This window comes from Engraulis encrasicolus, chromosome 15, assembly GCF_034702125.1.
Source record: "Engraulis encrasicolus isolate BLACKSEA-1 chromosome 15, IST_EnEncr_1.0, whole genome shotgun sequence".
Lineage (NCBI taxonomy): Eukaryota > Metazoa > Chordata > Actinopteri > Clupeiformes > Engraulidae > Engraulis > Engraulis encrasicolus.
The window spans coordinates 27,932,369-27,950,774 of record NC_085871.1 but is presented as its reverse complement, the minus strand read 5'-3'; the positions used below and the strand labels follow the sequence as shown (position 1 = coordinate 27,950,774).

The window sequence follows — 18,406 nt, the reverse complement described above, 5'->3', positions numbered from 1 at the left end:
CTGCAAAATGGCTGTAGTGGCCTTGGCAGTTTACTACGACATAGAACTAAAACGTATAGAGCATACTGGGGTCATGTACAATATGATGTACAAGAGTATAGTAGGAATGAGTTATATTACTGTTACCACTCAAATTCTTATTAGGGACATCTTGGAGGTTCAAACAAGTCATGTTGAACCTTGGAAAAATAGTCTAGATCCAGACATCATAGCACAATGTAATCGCAGAGGAACTGTATCACTGATGGTGGTTGCTAAGGAAGATGCTTTGCCTAGCAACCGTTGCTATGCAAAATGTACACCAAATACCATATAATATATGTATACTACAGACTCCAAGCTTTCATATGGTATATCATAAGCTATGATAACCAATTGCATCATGGCTCTAGAGGTCTTGGCAGTGTACTACTAGAATGCATTGAGCATTCTGGGGTCATATACAATATGATGTGAAAAATTATAGTGGGAGTGAGTTATATTACTGTTACCACTCAAATTCTTATTCAGGACATCTTGAAGATTAAAAAAAGTCATATGGCGTTTTGTTGTGGGGGGGGTGCATGGTAAGCTACCGTTCCTCCCCGACTATCATGAAAAAACAAAAAATGAAGAAAAGATTCTTCCCCCTCTGCACTGTAAAGGGGCTGACAGATCAGCACGTACGCACACACACACACGTACGTATGCATGCACACACGCAAACAGATAATATTACATGGAAAGTAGCCTCCCCTTCCCCTTTTTTCTTCTCAGCTCCTCTTTTTGGCCCCTCTCTTCTCTGTTCCTTCAGTTTTGAAAATATGACCCGTTATTGCCCTTGGAGAGCTGTGTAATTGGAGCCAGCCAGGGAGTGTCAGTCAATTGAAAGCAAGCCACCTTAAGAGCAGGTGCCTCAGCCATCTCTGTGGGTGGTCCTGTTGTGGAAAATGACAATGCCTACGGACACCTGGACCCAAAATGTGGAATTACGATTTTGGTGGTGGTGCTGCATGCCTTTCCTTACACCTCACAATATCCAGCTACTCCCTTCTCCCATCACAAGAGACATTTGTAAGGACATTTTGTGAGTAAAATGGAGCTTAGGACTGCAAATCGACTTTGCAACACTCAATGTGCCAGCATCTAAGCATATTGCATACCACACACTCCCTAAATATCTAAATCAGGGCTCTGCCATGCGAGTCGTCCTCCTGCAAGGAGCCATCTGGCCGTAGACACCCATTTAGACTACACATTCAGTTTGAACTGTAAAACAAAAAAGAGACTTTTTCCGAGCCTCACCTCGCCGGCGACATTCCCGAGGGTGTCGAGGCCGAGCTGGCGCAGCGAGACGAAGGTGCAGTGTGCGCAGAGCAGCAGGAAGCGCAGGCAGGTACGGTTGGTGGCCAGCAGCCTCACGTTGGCCTCCTCGAAGGACAAGTTGCGCAGGATCAGGGCCACCTGCAGCACGCGCTGGCCCTCCACGTCGCCCAGACCGGGCTCCCGCGCCGGGTGGAACAGTAGCGACGAGGAGCGCCGGTGGGGGTCTGTCGTCGTCTGCACGGTCTGCTCGACGTCTGGTGGAGGAGGAGAGGAGATGTTGTTAAGAGGAGGAATAAAAGAGGAGAGGAGGTGAAGACAACAAGGCGAGGAAAGATGAGGAAAGGAATGAGGAAGTAGAGCAGGATTAGGAGAGTAGAGGAGGACAGAGTAGAGGAGGAGAGGAGAAGAAGTGCAAGGGCATGTGTCAAAAAAGGAGGAGGATTAAAGAAGAATGAAAGGGAAGAAAGAGTAAGAAGGTGTGTGTATGTAGATGGAGGCCAGGGGAACAGGATGAGTGGGAGGGAGGTAGAGCGGAGGTAAGAGGGGATGGAGAGAACCAGAAGAGGAAGAAAAGTGGAGAGGTGGATGGCAGAGTAAGAAGGCAAAAGACGAAGACAGGAGAGAGGAATACAGGAGGAGAAGAGGTAGATGAGAGGGAGGACGAGCAGAACGACTGAAGATGAGGACGGGGTAAGATGGGGGTGTAAATAATAATCGAAATGTATCGATGCATCAATCCTACGGCCAATGATTTAATTGAACTGCATCGCATCGTGGGGAATTCTTAAGTATCAAAAATAATCAAATCCCTGCTTTAGGAAATCGATACCGTATCGTATCGTCATGGAGGCTGTGATTTACACCCCTAAGGTTAGATAAGGACAGATGAAGAGGAAGAAGAGGATGAGAGCAATACCATAGTTGGTCATGTATGTCTGAGCAGCAAGATAAACAAGCTTTTATTCTTCCAAGATGCAGTCCTGTGATTGTAAGGGCCAACAGCTCAATAGCCTATCAAATTACACCGTTCGTTCCATAAACCTGAAGCAACAGGTTGGCAACGGTATGTTGATGTTTGCATCCCCAATTATACAGTGCAAAGAGACTATGCACCAACGTGGCACACACTGAATAAACAGCGTGAATAAACAGTGAGAGCCCTGTGAGATGTAGATCTGACAGAATGATTGATGGATCAGACTAAATACATGCTAGATTATACATGGGCAAAGTGCCTTTAAATTCCAACGTCGATGGAGTTGGCAATTCTTAAAAGTACTTCAGAGCATTTTCTTAGTTTAGATATCCCCTTTTTTGGTTTGCACTCCAGTGTAAACTCTTTTTTTTTTGGGAGAAACAATTTTTCCAGCATTTTTGGTTACGACCCAGATGTGTATTGAAGCTTTTTGAGAAACAGAATAACAATATATTATTCTTTTTTCCGTTACCTGGTGATGCAGCAGTTCTGCTGTCTAGGATAAGATCTCGCACTTCTGTGTCCTCGATGACATCCTTCCAGAACTGTGGGAGACAGAAATGGGCAGAGGGAGTTCCATTAGAACTTTTTACTCGAGGGAGAGATCGATAGAGTGAGAGAGAGAAGGGAGAGAGAGGAGATGTCTTAAAAAATAACCCCTCGACAATATGGGTTTTCTCATGCACAAAAGAAAAAGCAGTGGGTGCGCATGAAAAATGTATAAACTATGTTTTTTTTGTTTTTTTTTTCAACTGCCAGCGGCTGATTTCTGTCTCCTTTACCTGGTTGAAGTCCCGAGATGTCTTCTCCTTCCAATCCAGCCCAAACACGGCAGAAAAGCTTCCCAACGCTGTGGAAGAAAGCAGACAAACACACATGCACAAAATTTAGCCACAGAAGGATGTAGAGAATGTGCTAGACAAAACAATTCCACCGCCATAATGAAATCGCCAATTAAGAAAATGGGCATAGCTCTGGGACTCCCAAAGTAGAAGCCACGGTACTCATTCCTCACTTCAGATCTGTAGTTTTGTAAACACCTCTGCAACATCCCTTGTGCCAGACAAGTATTCATTTCTGCATCAAATAACCAATGCTCTGTCCCTCCAGTCTACGATGTAGATTCAAAAATGTAAACAAAGTCCAGAAACACTATCTCCGATGACGTTTTCTGACGGGGAAGCTCTGGCCAGTTGGCCAAACGGTCTTGAAGCCGTACTGTAACGGAGTTAAAGGCAGTACGGGCAGGAGGCAGGTTCCGAGCTACCTGTCCCATCTCTTCTACATCTTTCTCGAAACAAACACAGACAACCACAATAGAAAACACCAACAGAAAGTCACAAGAGGTTGTGTTCACTAATGGTTAGAAGGACCAGTAATGGTCCCAGGAGAAATGCCGCCAAGACACTGAGCACATTGCACAGCTTTCTGGGGTTCTCTTTCTTTCCCTATCTCACCCCGTCTCGCTCATGAACGAACAAATGAACCACCAGAGCTGATGAATAGTCAGCTGGGCGGTGGAGAGTGAAGCTCAGCCTGTGGGTAATTCCGTGAATGTGGCCTACCTGTCTGCCAACTGACAGGCACTCAAGGGCCTAAGCAAGCCGATTGGAAGGGTGGATAGAGGGAGAGAGAAAATGGAAGAGAAACAGATGCATTTACAGAGAGAGAGAGAGAGAGAGAAAGAAAGAAAGAAAGAAAGAAAGAAAGAAAGAAAGAAAGAAAGAAAGAGAGAGAGAGAGAGAGAGAGAGAGAGAGAGAGAGAGAGAGAAAGAAAGAAAGAAAGAAAGAAAGAAAGAAAGAAAGAAAGAAAGAAAGAAAGAAAGAAAGAAAGAAAGAAAGAGAGAGAGAGAGAGAGAGAGAGAGAGAGAGAGAGAGAGAGAGAGAGAGAGAGAGAGAGAGAAAGAGAATGATAGAAAGTGTGCTGTTCTCCATCAATCATGCAGGGCAAGTGTAAGTTAGTTGAAGGAGAGTGCAGTTGAGGGAGGCGTGACCGGGTAAACAGGGGTGCGAGTGTGAGATGGCCTTCCGTTTCCAACTTTTTGTTGTTTAATTAAACATGTGTGGCGAAGGAGTACAGATGCCCTGCCCTTCCCTGCCCACGCTACTCTCTGGAAGGTCAACCGCCTCTCTGCCTCTCCTTCTTAGTTGCCGTTTTAAGTGCCCTATATTCCGCTGGATAGAAATAACATCACTTAAACTAAACAGAGATGCACAGAGACACAGACAGACACAGGTAAACAGATTTAAAAACAGACTAAACACAGCTACAAATAACAGATCCACTAAACAGACACAACACAGTTACATAGACAATGTGTGTGTGTACATGCCACAGTCACAGCACCGATGACCAGAGTGAGACGGAGGGGGATCCCATTCAGACAACGCATTATGGATTCTCACGCCTGACTGCTTAGCCATTCAGCGGCGTCGGCTCTGGCACAACGCAGCGCAGCGCGGCTTGGCTCAGCAAAGCAAAACAAATAAACACGGCCAGAAACACTCGCCGCTGAAGACCCTTAACATCACACACGCCGGCAGTCAGGCAAGCAGACCTTCCTACCTAGAGACAATGAGTGTGGCATCCATAGCCATGTAGCTCATACATACTAGTAAATATAACACTGACATTGCACTGCTCACTGCTGTTGACTAAACCGGTGTTAGTGCTACATTGAAAGTGACATCTGGTGGTCTCAACAGAGGTGGGCAATGAATTGAAGTGTATAATGCGGACTTGGAAATATCCAAGACATGACTTTATCCAAGTGGACTTGGAAATATCCAAGACATGAGTTTACTTGAGGTCACTTTTTACAGTCATGACAAAAGTGCAATGCAGTAACACGTGAGGCTATTGTTGTGGCTAGAGTGTGTCATGTTATCTGTGTTTTCAGAAACAGGTTTTTAATCAACTCAATATACTGTCAAAATGACAGTATTGTTGGAAAATCGTCATCTTGGAAATATTTTGAATGAACCAATATGTCCTGCCATGTCGCCCAGCCCAAGGGTTCTGTGCCGTCACATATTTTGGACATCATGTCACTTGTGCCGTTTCAATGCCCTGGCAACTCAGATCCTGATAACTGTTTTTCATCTCTTGCCTCAGGGTAGAGGTCTTGTCATGCTTCACCAGGAGTCCCTGGTGGTGGTGAGACACGTTTTACTCAATGCGGACTACTTGCTGGCATGTCTTGGAGCTGAGCCAACCACATGAATTTAGTGGGAGGGCACATCGATAGCTAGCGTGAAAGTGTTGCCACAATGACACGCCGGAATGCAAGCCCGTAAGGATAAACCTGGGCGAAAAAAAACAGAGCTGTGAGTCAGTAAAGAAGGAGGATCACTGAAGCAACTCAGACGTGGACATTTTTATTCATAAAGGTGCAAGACTAACATTTCAACATGGCGTTTTCATCAAGTCTCTACTCTAAAGCTTTAATAAAAACTGAACATCCACATCTGCGTTGCTCCCGTGATGCTGACGCTGCTTTTTCTACAGTGCTATGCGCACTCAACTCACAAGACAATATAGACTCGAGCTCAGTCCAGTCGGAAACAACAAACTAGTGAAAAGAGGCCGTCGTATTTAAGTGAGACGCTTGAGTCTCTGATTACAACCAGTGATGTTTGGTGGTCTGAAACATTATGCCATTTGTGGCAAGATAAGATACGAGTGCATCGATACACACAGCAAACAAGAAACCCCTTTGGCATTAGAAGAAGCCTAGAGTGCGTGTGTGTGTGTGTGTGTGTGTGTGTGTGTGTGTGTGTGTGTGTGTGTGTGTGTGTGTGTGTGTGTGTGTGTGTGTGTGTGTGTGTGTGTGTGTGTCTTGTCTCAGCTTCTAGCCTATTGCACAGGTGTGCAGGAAACTGGCTTTTCCTTTGACAGGAACACAACACAGCACGGAACGGAACGCCCAGGCACCGCCACTACTACCACGTGTCAAGAGTGCCGGGAGGATCAAAACACAACAGCAGCAACTGGAGCAGCAGCAGCAGCAGCAGCAGCAGCAGCAGCAGCAGGCAGACACCAGCACCTGTTGAACACCCCACACACACGCAAACACTCACACACAATCCCCACCAACAAGAGAGCACACACGTGAGGGGCACTGAGTCAGACTCCCTCGCTTTCACACACAGACACACACCACTATACACATGAAACGACTCACACAAAGGTATTGACAAACACACACACACTACGCCCCAACACACGAAACAACAACACACACACTAACAGAAACACACAGCCCTGGCCCACAGCTAACAGGAGCAGAGAGAGACAGAGAGAAAGAGAGAGACAGAGAGAAAGAGAGAGGCAGAGAGAGGCAGAGAGAGACAAGAGAGAGACAAGAGAGAGACAAGAGAGAGACAGAGAGAGACAGAGAGAGACAGAGAGAGACAGAGAGAGACAGAGAGAGCAAGAGAGAGCAAGAGAGAGCAAGAGAGAGCAAGAGAGTCCCTCCCTCGGGGTAACCAGACTCTTGGAGGCGCGGCGGTCGGCACCAACAGCCCAGCCTTTCAGGAGTACTTAAGCAGAGCACAGCGGGAGGGTGGGGGCACCGAATACACAGCAGCCGGCACGGTGCTGAAAGAAAAGAGCACCCGCAATATTTTCACTGGGAGAACAAGAACAAGAAGGGGAGGAGGAGGAGGACGCCGAAGAAAAAGCTAGAGAGAGAGAGAGAGAGAGAGAGAGAGAGAGAGAGAGAGAGAGAGAGAGAGAGAGAGAGAACAAGGGGTGAAGGAGTGGCGGGGTGTGTGTTGTGTTGAGGGGGAGCCTATTTGCTGCTGCGCAGTCGGGGGTATTGAGCATATGGCCAGGGTTACTACAACACAAGAGGCTAAAAGATCAGTGTGAAAAGAAAAAGAAAACGAAGGAGGGGGAAAAAAGCACAGTGCAAATGGATCAGTATTGAATTACACTGCTCATATAGCCAACACGTGGAGTGGCGGAGGTTTTAGCGCGCATTTACGCGCTCCACGCAATACACTTCCAGAGGTTACGCTGCAGGTTTTCAAAAAAGAAAGAAAAAAAACACTCGTCATATGTTTGACATTGCTGTGTTAATATATGTGGGCTCATTTCTATCAGGTGGGTCAGCAAATAGATTCATCACAAACGGAAAATGTTGAGGGGCAGTCATGGGTGAGCGGTTAGGGCGTCAGACTTGCATCCCAGAGGTTGCCGGTTCGACTCCCGACCCGCCAGGTTGGTGGTGGGAGTAATCAACCAGTGCTCTCCCCCATCCTCCCCCATGACTGAGGTACCCTGAGCATGGTACCGTCCCACCGCACTGCTCCCCATGGGGCGCCACTGAGGGCTGCCCCCTTGCACGGGTGAGGCATAAATGCAATTTCGTTGTGCACTTGTGTGCTGTGGAGTGCTGTGTCACAATGACAATGGGAGTTGGAGTTTCCCAATGGGCTTTCACTTTTCACTTTAAGCCAGTATTCCTACCTGCCACAAATAAATATCCTTATTTATCTGATCACTAGCCTATAGGGTACACACATCTATGTTAGACAAACAGGCAGATAAATTAGCCATGCCAATTAGTGAATCAGCGTAAGGAAAGGATGAACCACACACCAACTAGCTCCCTTTAAGTCCATATTTATTCATTAAATGGAGTAAAAGGGAGCTCATCGGGGTGCGCTTCATCCTTGCCTTAAATGGAATTTAAAGTGTATGTGAGATTTGACTGCAATTAGTGAAATCAGGCAATGAGACTAACATGGCAGGGGTTCTACCTCTCTCAAGCCAAAATCTCCTCCCTCTGTTCCATTTCACACCGCCTTGGGCCAATAAAACCAAACCGAGCGTTTAAACCAGCTATTCATAACCGTCAAACTAGTCCTTCTTCCGTCGTTACCATGGGCAACATGAAGACAAGCAACGGAAGCACCTCATTGGAAAATTCTTCTGCTCACCAATGCTTATCTAACTGATGTGATGTGATGTTTAGTAAAAACTATTACTGAATGACGTGCCAACTTCACGGACCAATTTCCACATTATGGATGGTTTAAAAACAAGTGAATTTTTAACACTGTTGGTACATGGGGTTGGAACTACCACCACCAATACAGTTGTGGGGTGAGTAAGTGCAAGCCGGCCTGGTGAGTAATAAGTAGCACCTGCTCCCATTCAGACTGGGGATTACCGGCTAAAGCCTACCTGGGAGGGAGGCAGGGCAGGACACTACTTTATATGAATATAAATGAAGAGCTCTTTTCCAAAACGCTGTATCCACCATTTTTGACTTTTTGCATTTTAATATTGGAATTCACTGTTAAGATATCCTATCATCTATATGTGAATTCTTGCAATTTAAATGTTTTGAGTACATGCTTTTTAAACCTCTATAAAATGCCTTTTGTAATGCAATTCAATGGAATGCCCAATACAAAAATGACAATTTCCCAACATTCTATTAAATGGATATATCTCATTTTGGAAAAGAGCTCTTCAAATATTCATACAAATGGACGCCAGTTTCCTCCATACATGTAAACTGACTAAAGAAGCTGGCTAATGCCACATAGAAAAGTAATATCAGTAGACACTGGAAGAAACCCATTTTTTTTTAAAACTTTCCACAAATTGTACTACTGATATTTGATGTTTTCGATCTGTATCAACATATAGCTAAATCAAGTTTTATAAAAACCATCTGTCTTTGAAGATTTGATTGTACCAAACGCCACTGTTGGGGGTGAGCATTCAGTAGTCAGTAGCACCTGCTCTGCTCCCATTCAGACTGGGGGATAACAGACTACAGCCTACCTTGAGGGGGAGCAGGACAACCCCCCACCGTCTCCATGGAAACTAGCCAGGGCTTCCAGTAACAAAACCACAACACCCAGCTCAGCAGACAGACCAGGGAGGGCATACAGGAAGATTTGCATAAACACACTCTATACACACACTGTACACACACACTTCTCACACTATACACACGCTTGTGAACCAGCAATCACCTTTGTTACTGTACTACTGGGTTTTCCACAACATCTTTTGAGGCACAATAAAAACAAGCCTGTGCGCAAAGTCAGAGTGGTGTGGGGTGAGTCTATGCAAATCCAGGCATATCTGCTTGACACGCATACACTGTTTAAAAAAAATGAAATAAAATACAGTTGGCTAAGACCATGACAAGTCTGACGAGTTCAAATCTCCGTCACTGTACAGTAGAATGCTACTGCACACGCACAGCAATATCCATTATATTGCATACGCTGTGCTTTTCTTCCGTTGATCCCGTGTTCCTTTCTTCCCCTCTCCTAGTTCCTTTCTTCCAGGCTATGGAGACTGTTCCTCTTTTGCATATGGAAATGAAGGCTTCTAGTTTTTCTTTCCCCTGGTTTAATAGGTCTGGCAAACCAAGATCAGTAAACCCCTATGCAGCTAGTTCCTATGACTGTTATGAGTCATGTGTTCAAACACATGCTAGTGAGCGAGAATTGTACCTTTATGAGGTAACTGGCAAACTGTGGTCTTGTGGCGTGTGGTGCGTGCATCCGTTATTTAGGATCCTTGCTATGTCTGCATTCTTATAATAACGGAAAGGTAAATCTACAGAGCATGTCTGGTACGGCATAGAAGGGCAGGAGTATGATGTGCAATGCATCAAACGACGGCAGCGTGCACAATCTCATTGGCTTACAGCTCTCCATCTCAATGCTCTTTCAGTCCCTTTTCCTCAAAGCGCTTTGTACATGTATATAAAGTGTGCATGGCACATGTGCATTGTTACAATAAAAGGCAGTGTTCGAGTCTATACGTGTTGTTGATGTGTTTGCTGCATGTGCCACTGTGTGCGAGTGCCTGTGTGTGTGTGTGTGTGTGTGTGTGTGTGTGTGCGTGTGTGTGTGTGCGTGTGTCTTTGTGCGTGTGTCTGTGTGTATGTGTGTGCGTGCGTGTGTGTGTGTGTGTGCGTGTGTGCGCGTGTGTGTGTGTGCGTGCTTCTGTGTCTGTGTGTGTGCGTGTGTGTGTGTGTGCGTGCGTCTGTGTCTGTGTGTGCGTGTGTGCGTGTGTGTGTGTGTGTGTGCGTCTGTGTGTGTGCGTGCGTCTGTGTGTGTGCGTGCGTCCGTGTGTGTGCGTGTGTCCGTGTGTGTGTCTGTGTCCGTGTGTGTGCGTGCGTCTGTGTGTGTGCGTGCGTCTGTGTGTGTGCGTGCGTCTGTGTGTGTGCGTGCGTCTGTGTGTGTGCGTGCGTCTGTGTGTGTGCGTGCGTCTGTGTGTGTGCGTGCGTGTGTGTGTGTGCGTCTGTGTGTGTGCGTGCGTCTGTGTGCGTGCGTCTGTGTGTGTGCGTCTGTGTGCGTGCGTCTGTGTGCGTGCGTCTGTGTGCGTGCGTCTGCGTGCGTCTGTGTGCGTGCGTCCGTGTGCGTGCGTCCGTGTCTGTGTGCGTGCGTCCGTGTCTGTGTGCGTGCGTCTGTGTCTGTGTGCGTGCGTCTGTGTGCGTGCGTCTGTGTCTGTGTGCGTGCGTCTGTGTGCGTGCGTCTGTGTGTGTGCGTGTGTCTGTGTGTCTCGTGTGTGTGTGTGTGCGTCTGTGTCTGTGTGTGTGTGCGTAGGTGGGTGCGTCTCTGTGTGCGCGTCTGTGTGTTTGCTTGCCTGTGTGTATGCGTGTGTGTGTGTGTGTGTGTCTGTGTCTGTGTGTGCGCGTCTGTGTGTGTGCGTCTGTGTGTGTGCGTCTGTGTGTGCGTGTGCGTCTGTGTGTCTGTGTGCGTCTGTGTGCGTCTGTCTGTCTGTGTGCGTGTGTGCGTCTGTGTCTGTGTGTGCGTGTGCGTGTGCGCGCGTCTGTCTGTCTGTCTGTGTGTGTGTGTGTGTGTGTGTGTGTGTGTGTGTGTGTGCGTGTGTGTGTGTGCGTGTGTATAGACGTACAGTCATCGAAGACTCCCGCGTGGGCCAGCAGCAGGCTGACCAGCTTGGGCTCCTTCTCCAGCTGCATGCTGTGCTTGCTCTCGTTGGACAGCAGCGTGCAGACGTTGATGGCAAAGTCCACCTCGTTGGGCAGGCCCGACAGCAGCGACAGCACCAGCTTGTTGTAGTCCGACGCCGCCACAAAGTCCGAGGACAGCCCATAGCTTTGGCGGAGATAGTCTGCAGGGAAGGTAGAGAAAAGTGTACTTATTTACCCGTCAATGAAGGTGTCTAGCAACACATAATGTAATGCACATCATTACAAAGCAGATGAAACATGGGGGGGGGGGAGAGAGAGAGCGAGAGCGCGCGCGCGAGAGAGAGAGAGAGAGAGAGAGAGAGACAGAGAGAGAGAGAGAGAGAGAGAGAAAGAGAGAGAGAGAGAGAGAGCGAGAGCGAGAGAGAGCGAGAGAGAGCGAGAGCGAGAGCACAAAAGGTGACTTGAGGTGATTTGTCAGAGAGATGGAAACCAATATGAGGCAAGAAACTAAAAGGATCGAGACCTTTTAGGGGAAAGAATTTCAGGTTTTTAAACTAATGGCAATAGTCTGCAGGGATGGCAGGTAGAAATGAGTTTAACAGGCCAAGCAAAATTAGAAAATACAAAGACATTTGACTGCCAAGACTCTCCACAGAATACAACTAACATCGAACATGTACAATATACAGCACAATAACGCAATTAAGATCCAATTAATAATGCAATTGTTGTGTGCGTGTGCGTAGGTAATTTGCCCACAAGAAGGAAGGAATCAGAAACGTGATAGGAGGCAACAAGGAGTGAGACATGAAATTGATTGGGGACGATATTTAAGGTTTTCATTGATTTAGTTGTGAAGATGGTGTGCAAGTATTATTAAAGGAAAGACTCGTGTCTCTCTAGGGTGTGAGTGTGAGTGTGTGTGTGTGTGTGTGTGTGTGTGTGTGTGTGTGTGTGTGTGTGTGTGTGTGTGTGTGTGTGTGTGTGTGTGTGTGTGAGAGAGAGAGAGAGAGAGAGAGAGAGAGAGAGAGAGAGAGAGAGAGAGAGAGAGAGAGAGAGAGAGAGAGAGTGTGTGTGTGTGTCCAATTGTCAAGAAGAGCAATACAATGAACACACTTAGGAAATACTGATATTGCCGTGTGCCATGCATGCTACACCAGTGAGTAGCGTAGCCAAGGTGTCAGAATGACTCCTTTACGCTTGAAGTGTTATAAGCCAGAGTTTAAGCTTGAAGATGAATTCCTGGCTGGTCTACATGCTGTGAAGTGCAGATGTAAAAGGGTATTGATGTGTGTGCTACTGTATGTCAGTGTAGTGTACCATAGCCAAAGTGTTAAGAAAGAACCCCTTTAAACCTGAGGTGTCAGAACCACTTTAAACTTGAGGATATTGAAAATCTAGCTGGTGAACATACCATGAAGTGCAGGTGTAATTTAATGTCGATTTGTAATATTCGTCAGTGAATAGAATTAGAGTACAATATGATGTACTGTAGATGTGTAGTATTTAGAGGTGCTCCGATTGCTCGGCTGCCGATCATGACCGGCCGATAATGGCCAAAAATAGCCTGATCGGTGATCGGAAAAACATGCCGATCAAAAAACCGATCGAGAGATATTAAATTCCTCACGCAACCATTTGCCTTTACACCTGGCGCTGCATGTAGGCGCTGGCTCTGCACAGCTGCAACTGCACCAAAAGAAGGCATCTTTGCTTGTCTATAACTTTTCGCCATTCCCCCCTTCATTTCCACCATTCATAACCATATCTGCATCAACAATGATCTGATTTTCCGATCCATGCGCCGTTTACCTGACAATGTAATTTGCGATTGAGTACTCGCCAGTGAGCCATTTTACGTTATAACCTGTGTAGTTGCCTCGGTCAGCACGCGACAACTTCACGTTGTCAGCACAAACATGTCAATTATTGTTTTCAAAGTTGTAATTGACAGTCAGTCGATTAGTTTGATAGTCGCTGAAACGCCAAACGGCAACAGATGTGGTTAAAACTTGAGAGAGAGATTCAGAACGCACTGCAACTGGACGGTGACAGAGAGGGGAGGGGCTGTCCTTACGAGGCTGCTCATTTAAAGCGACAGGTTGTTTTTTTCTCGTATGTGGAAGACTATTTGATGTAATGTTTCAGTTTCAATTCAATCTTAAATAGTTTAGTTATTCTATGCAATAACTTATACATTGATTAATACTGTAGTGTAGACTGTATTACCAACAGTAGTCTGAAAGATAATAATAATAATAATAATAATAATAAAATAATAATAATAATAATATAGCCTAATAATAGACATGTGCAAATTAAGATTGATTGGTTTATGGGCAGAAATGGTATTCAATAAGGATAATTAATAGGCTATTAAAAAAATAGGAAATCATTTTTGTGATCGGCAATGATCGGTGATCGGTAGATAAAGATTTTTGGTGATCGGATTCGGTGATCGGGCCAAAAAATGGTGATCGGAGCACCTCTAGTAGTATTAGTCAGTGCAGTGTGCAGTGGCCAAGGTGTTAGAGGAAACCCCTTTAAGCTTGAGGTGCCAGAATGAACCCATTTGAGCTTGAGAATGAGTACCTGGCAGGTGTATAGACTAATGTGTAAGTGCTACGGCTGTAATGTAGATTGAGCATCAAAGTGTGTTGTGTGTGAGAGGAGGAGCATGACTAGTAGCGAGCATGACTAGGTCACGGGGGCCGTGTATTGTGGCCGGTATGCCAAGTCTGTCAGGCTCGGCGCCCCTTGTCCCTCGAGTGGGATGGTGTTGTGTAATATTACGCTCCCCTTCCCCTGCTGCTACGCTAGGCTGGCAGCCCCAATGTGTCAGTCAGGGAGGGAGAGGGAGAGAGAGGTAGTCGACTATGACTACAACTACAACGTAAACAGCAGAGGGAGAAAGGAACACAGGATAAGGGAGGGATATGAGGAGGCAGAAAGAAAGTGTAAAAGAGAGATGGTCAGCTACTAAAATACATGTTTAGTTTAGTTTATTTAGTTTAGTTCAACAGGGACCATGCACAATACACATTGATAACAGAAGTAAAAAGATGGTTTGTGCCAGATTATAGCTATATAGCTAATTTCCATCTGCAGTCCTAAAACAGCATAAACAGCAGAGGGAGAGAGATATAGGTAGGGGAGACATAAGAAAGAGATAGAGAGCGAGGCAGCATGCGTACATGACGTTAGATACAGGCGCCGCTTCTGTAGTCGCCAAAAGTTTCCGGGTTTAGCATATGGACGCAACATCGTATTTATGTCGAAGTTTGACACAAAATGATCAACCATGTCATACCTACAGCCTATTTTTAACACCCTCGACAGCTTGCGGGGGTTCGCTAAGCGCGTGCTTGCACTCGGAGCTTATTTGAAACTGGCCCCTATTCATTCCCAATGGGAGGCCGGAAGCCGATACGAACCAGGATGTCCTTAAATGCTAACATGAAAGACTACAGTCTACTACATGCTTCCGCGTTACTGAAGAGCTCTATATGCAGCAGAGGAAGAGGGGAGGGTGAGAAAGACAAAAGGTGGAAAAAGCAGAGTAACGGGGAGAGCGATAGAGAGAGAGAGAGAGAGAGAGAGAGAGAGAGAGAGAGAGAGGGGGGCAGTGAGACGCAAGAGTGCAAGAGAGGGGGAAAAGGAGATCCAGAGAGAGAGAGAGAGACAGAGAGAGACAGAGAGGGAGGTTGAGAGATGAAGGGGGAAACGAGCAAAGTAAGCCAAGCCGTGGGAGAGAGCAGTAAGCAACTAGCAACTGGTCTGAGGACAGCTTCAGAAACTTCTGTGAGAGTGTAAGAGGGATGGGGTGGGGTGGGGTGGAGTGTGGGGAGACACTGAGTGCAGCATTGGGGCAAGCTTTTGGCAAGCAGGCTCTGTAGGGCTCTAAATTAACACCAGCCAACCGGGTGAACTCTCAGTTTGATTGGTAGAAAGACCAACTTACTAGCTACTTTGACCCATTAGCGAGTGTGTGTTTGGATAGTCCGATTTACATCTACTAGCCATTTTGACTGGTGGTGAAAAAAGTTAATTTAGGGCCCTGAGACTTTGGTGTTCGGCACGCGGTGCTGTAGGTGGACCAAGTCAACACTAAACAGACAATCACATGGAGAAAGCTACAAGAAACGTGCCCTTTTGATGGACAGTTTTCACCACCAAAAACGGCAAACAAATGTTTTCAAAATGTTTCAAAAGAACAAGCAACTCAAGTTGCATGCAGAGCTGAGACACCCTCTCGTTTCCTCAGTCTCTCACTTTCCCCTTCTCTCTTTCTTTCCATCTGCCTCTCGCTCACACACACACACACACACACACACACACACACACACACACACACACACACACACACACACACACACACACACACACACACACACACACACACACACACACACACACACACACACACACACACACGTGACTGGAGCCTTCCCCGCGTCGCCCCCGCACTCTCAGTGGTGGTGGCAGCGAGTGTAAGTGCACTGGCCTGACTCCAAACCCACCCTGACCCAACACTGAGCCACGGTTACGCGCTATTACACATGTTGTGGTGGTGAGTCACTCACTGCACTACACACACACACTAACACACACACTAACACACACACTAACACACACACTAACACACACACTAACACACACACTAACACACTTCTCACTATGGAGCTGGGGAAACATCTTTGGCTTGAGGGAGGGAGAGCGCGTGCACGTACACACACACACTAATTGTATTATTTAAACACACAACGAGCAACTTTCGAAAGCACAATTCAAAATTTCACATCCCTCTAATGATGTTATTCTACACATTCCCCGACGTTCCAAGTCCAGCCTACCGTACTGTATTTAGTTGGGGTGCAATAATGGCTTGAGCAGTGGGAAGTGTGTACTGCATGTGTGTTTCAAGCAAAAGCAGAGGAAGAGAACTGGGAAAGGGGAAATAAGGCTCCCCCAGTACCCTGCTTCTGTTAAGTTTGACTACATACATTTACCCCAACTCTTCAGCAAGGCACAGGACACAAATATCCAATAATACAGGCGACAGTCGACACAAGTACATTCAACATCTATTTATATAAATATGTCTCTACCTATTTTTAGTACAAAGGAGTTCACATTGCACACATCATTCTCACATTTGCAGGTGGCTATGCTTAAAAATAAAATAAAATCACACCAGCTGACAGGCCTCACATAACTGGGGACTAAAGGTGCAGTTGACAATATGATCCTCATATGAGACTTCTTCCTGCCATCCTACATGCCTGATGAAGTTGCACGGTTGGTCAAATGAAGCTTATTTTTGACGCATAAGTGCAGTGTGTGCAAGACCAACATTTTAACACAGTCCCACAATCTCATGAAACCTAATCGAACTGCTAACCACCACCTCTCCCCTGGGCTGGCCAACTAGAGTCTGCGTGTTCACACACGGGTCTTGGCCCGATAAAAGTAGGAAGCGGACCAAGCGCCTTGGGACTGAACCGTAAACACTGTCTGGGCTAATCAGTGCGTGGCTTTCCAAGTATGTAGAGGAGAAAAACATGTTTTTATTGGCTGTTGAGCACATCAATCAATAAAAAAAATTCTACATAATGAAGCTGTAACTCTAATAAAAAAAACATTATGACCAAGTATATAAAGTATGGTTAATGCGGTTATGGAATTCAAAACCGCATTTACCTAAGAGGTGCATTGTGTAGGATGGTGGCCAGAGTAGGTATTGCAACTATGCTGCTCATTGAAACTGTGCTGCCTATAGCCAAATTTAATCTTTTCATGAATATTTACAACATAATAAGCTAATATTTACTAGTATGACCAAAATATAACAAGTTTTGCAGCTGAAATTCTGAAAATTGGAAATTCAAAATGGCGGACCATGGAGAAGATCCCCCTCTTCATGTATGAAAAGTGCAATTTCTTTTAGTCATAATGAATAAACTTACCGTTTTGATGGTGATGGTAAGTATTTGTGGAAAAGGTAATATTTCTGAATGGGCAGCATGAATACTGGAAATAAATTACTAAAAATGCTTCACAGTGCACCTTTAAAGGGACACTGTGCAGGAAATGGTCAAAAAAGGTACTGCAACTATGCTGCTCATTGAAACCGGGCTGCCTATTGCCAAATTTGATCTTTACATGAAAGTTTACTGAGTAATAAACAAATATTTTTTAGTATGGTCCAAGTAGTCATTTTTGCAGCTAAAAATGGCTATTTTTGGAAATTCAAAATGGCGGACCATGGAGAGGATTCCCCTTTTCATGTATGAAAAATTCAATTTTTCCAGTAATAATGAATACTTAGAATTTAATGCTGGTGGTAAGTATTCATGGAAAAGGTAACGTTAGTGAATGGGCAGCATGAATTCTGGAAATAAACAACTAAAAATCTCAGTGTCCCTTTAAGAAAAATGGGCAACTTCTCCGAAACCCTGAACATTTGGGTTTTTTTAGATTTATTTTCTGTCCTAAATTACAAAGCCCTGATACTGTGTCAAAAGAGCTGTTCTCCTGGCAACACCAGATAATTCCACATTCAATTACTAACACCAGGAGAGGGCGCCATTTAGCCTATGTGAACCATGTTGACTCCAGTCAACATCCTAGACACTGGTAGGCTTGAGAATCCGACTTTGATCTCTATTTTTGGTAAATAAATAAATAAGTCCAATACATCTCCTTAATAACATTGGAGATGCTAAGTGTGATATCCCATCTGATGCCCTGATGACGATAAGCGGTGAGGGCATTGTGTTTGCCTGAAAGAGAGAAGGCTTATAATGATCCAAGCATGTGGCCCTCTGTCTCCACTTTACCCCCATTACATCTGTGCGAACTTGAGCATGTTAAACAATAATGTAGTAGAAAAACAGTTAACCTTCACTGATTGTACAGCCCCAGTATTAATGAGGAAAATCGGACACCTTTATTGATCACGCACTGAATGGACTAAAAACTATTTCAACATGGCACCTGCTTCAATGCAACGCTAAAGGCATATGTAGTAAGTTATGTTCACTGGCAAACACAGGCCTTTGCATATTTCTGAATACAATCTAGCAGAACATTTGAGGAAGGTGCATTTGCAGCGCGGCTTTCAAAGGATTTTGACGGTTTGACTCAGCTTTAGTCAGCAGAGCAGCAAGAGAGAAAAAGGCTTCCCCCACGGAGCCAGACACCTCCTCTT

The 18,406-nt window shown here is 45.6% G+C and overlaps 1 protein-coding gene across 1 annotated transcript in view; it reads right to left on the bottom strand.

Moving 5' to 3' along the window:
- The window catches only part of arid2 (AT-rich interactive domain 2), a 69,492-nt gene that overhangs the window by 23,616 nt on the left and 27,470 nt on the right, over positions 1 to 18,406 (bottom strand). Inside the window, exons 5-8 of the mRNA XM_063217327.1 lie at positions 11,178 to 11,396; positions 3,064 to 3,131; positions 2,754 to 2,826; positions 1,285 to 1,559 (exon numbers count right to left, since the gene is read on the bottom strand). Coding sequence (XP_063073397.1) covers positions 1,285 to 1,559; positions 2,754 to 2,826; positions 3,064 to 3,131; positions 11,178 to 11,396 — 635 coding nt within the window. The remainder of the gene's footprint in view (positions 1 to 1,284; positions 1,560 to 2,753; positions 2,827 to 3,063; positions 3,132 to 11,177; positions 11,397 to 18,406) is intronic.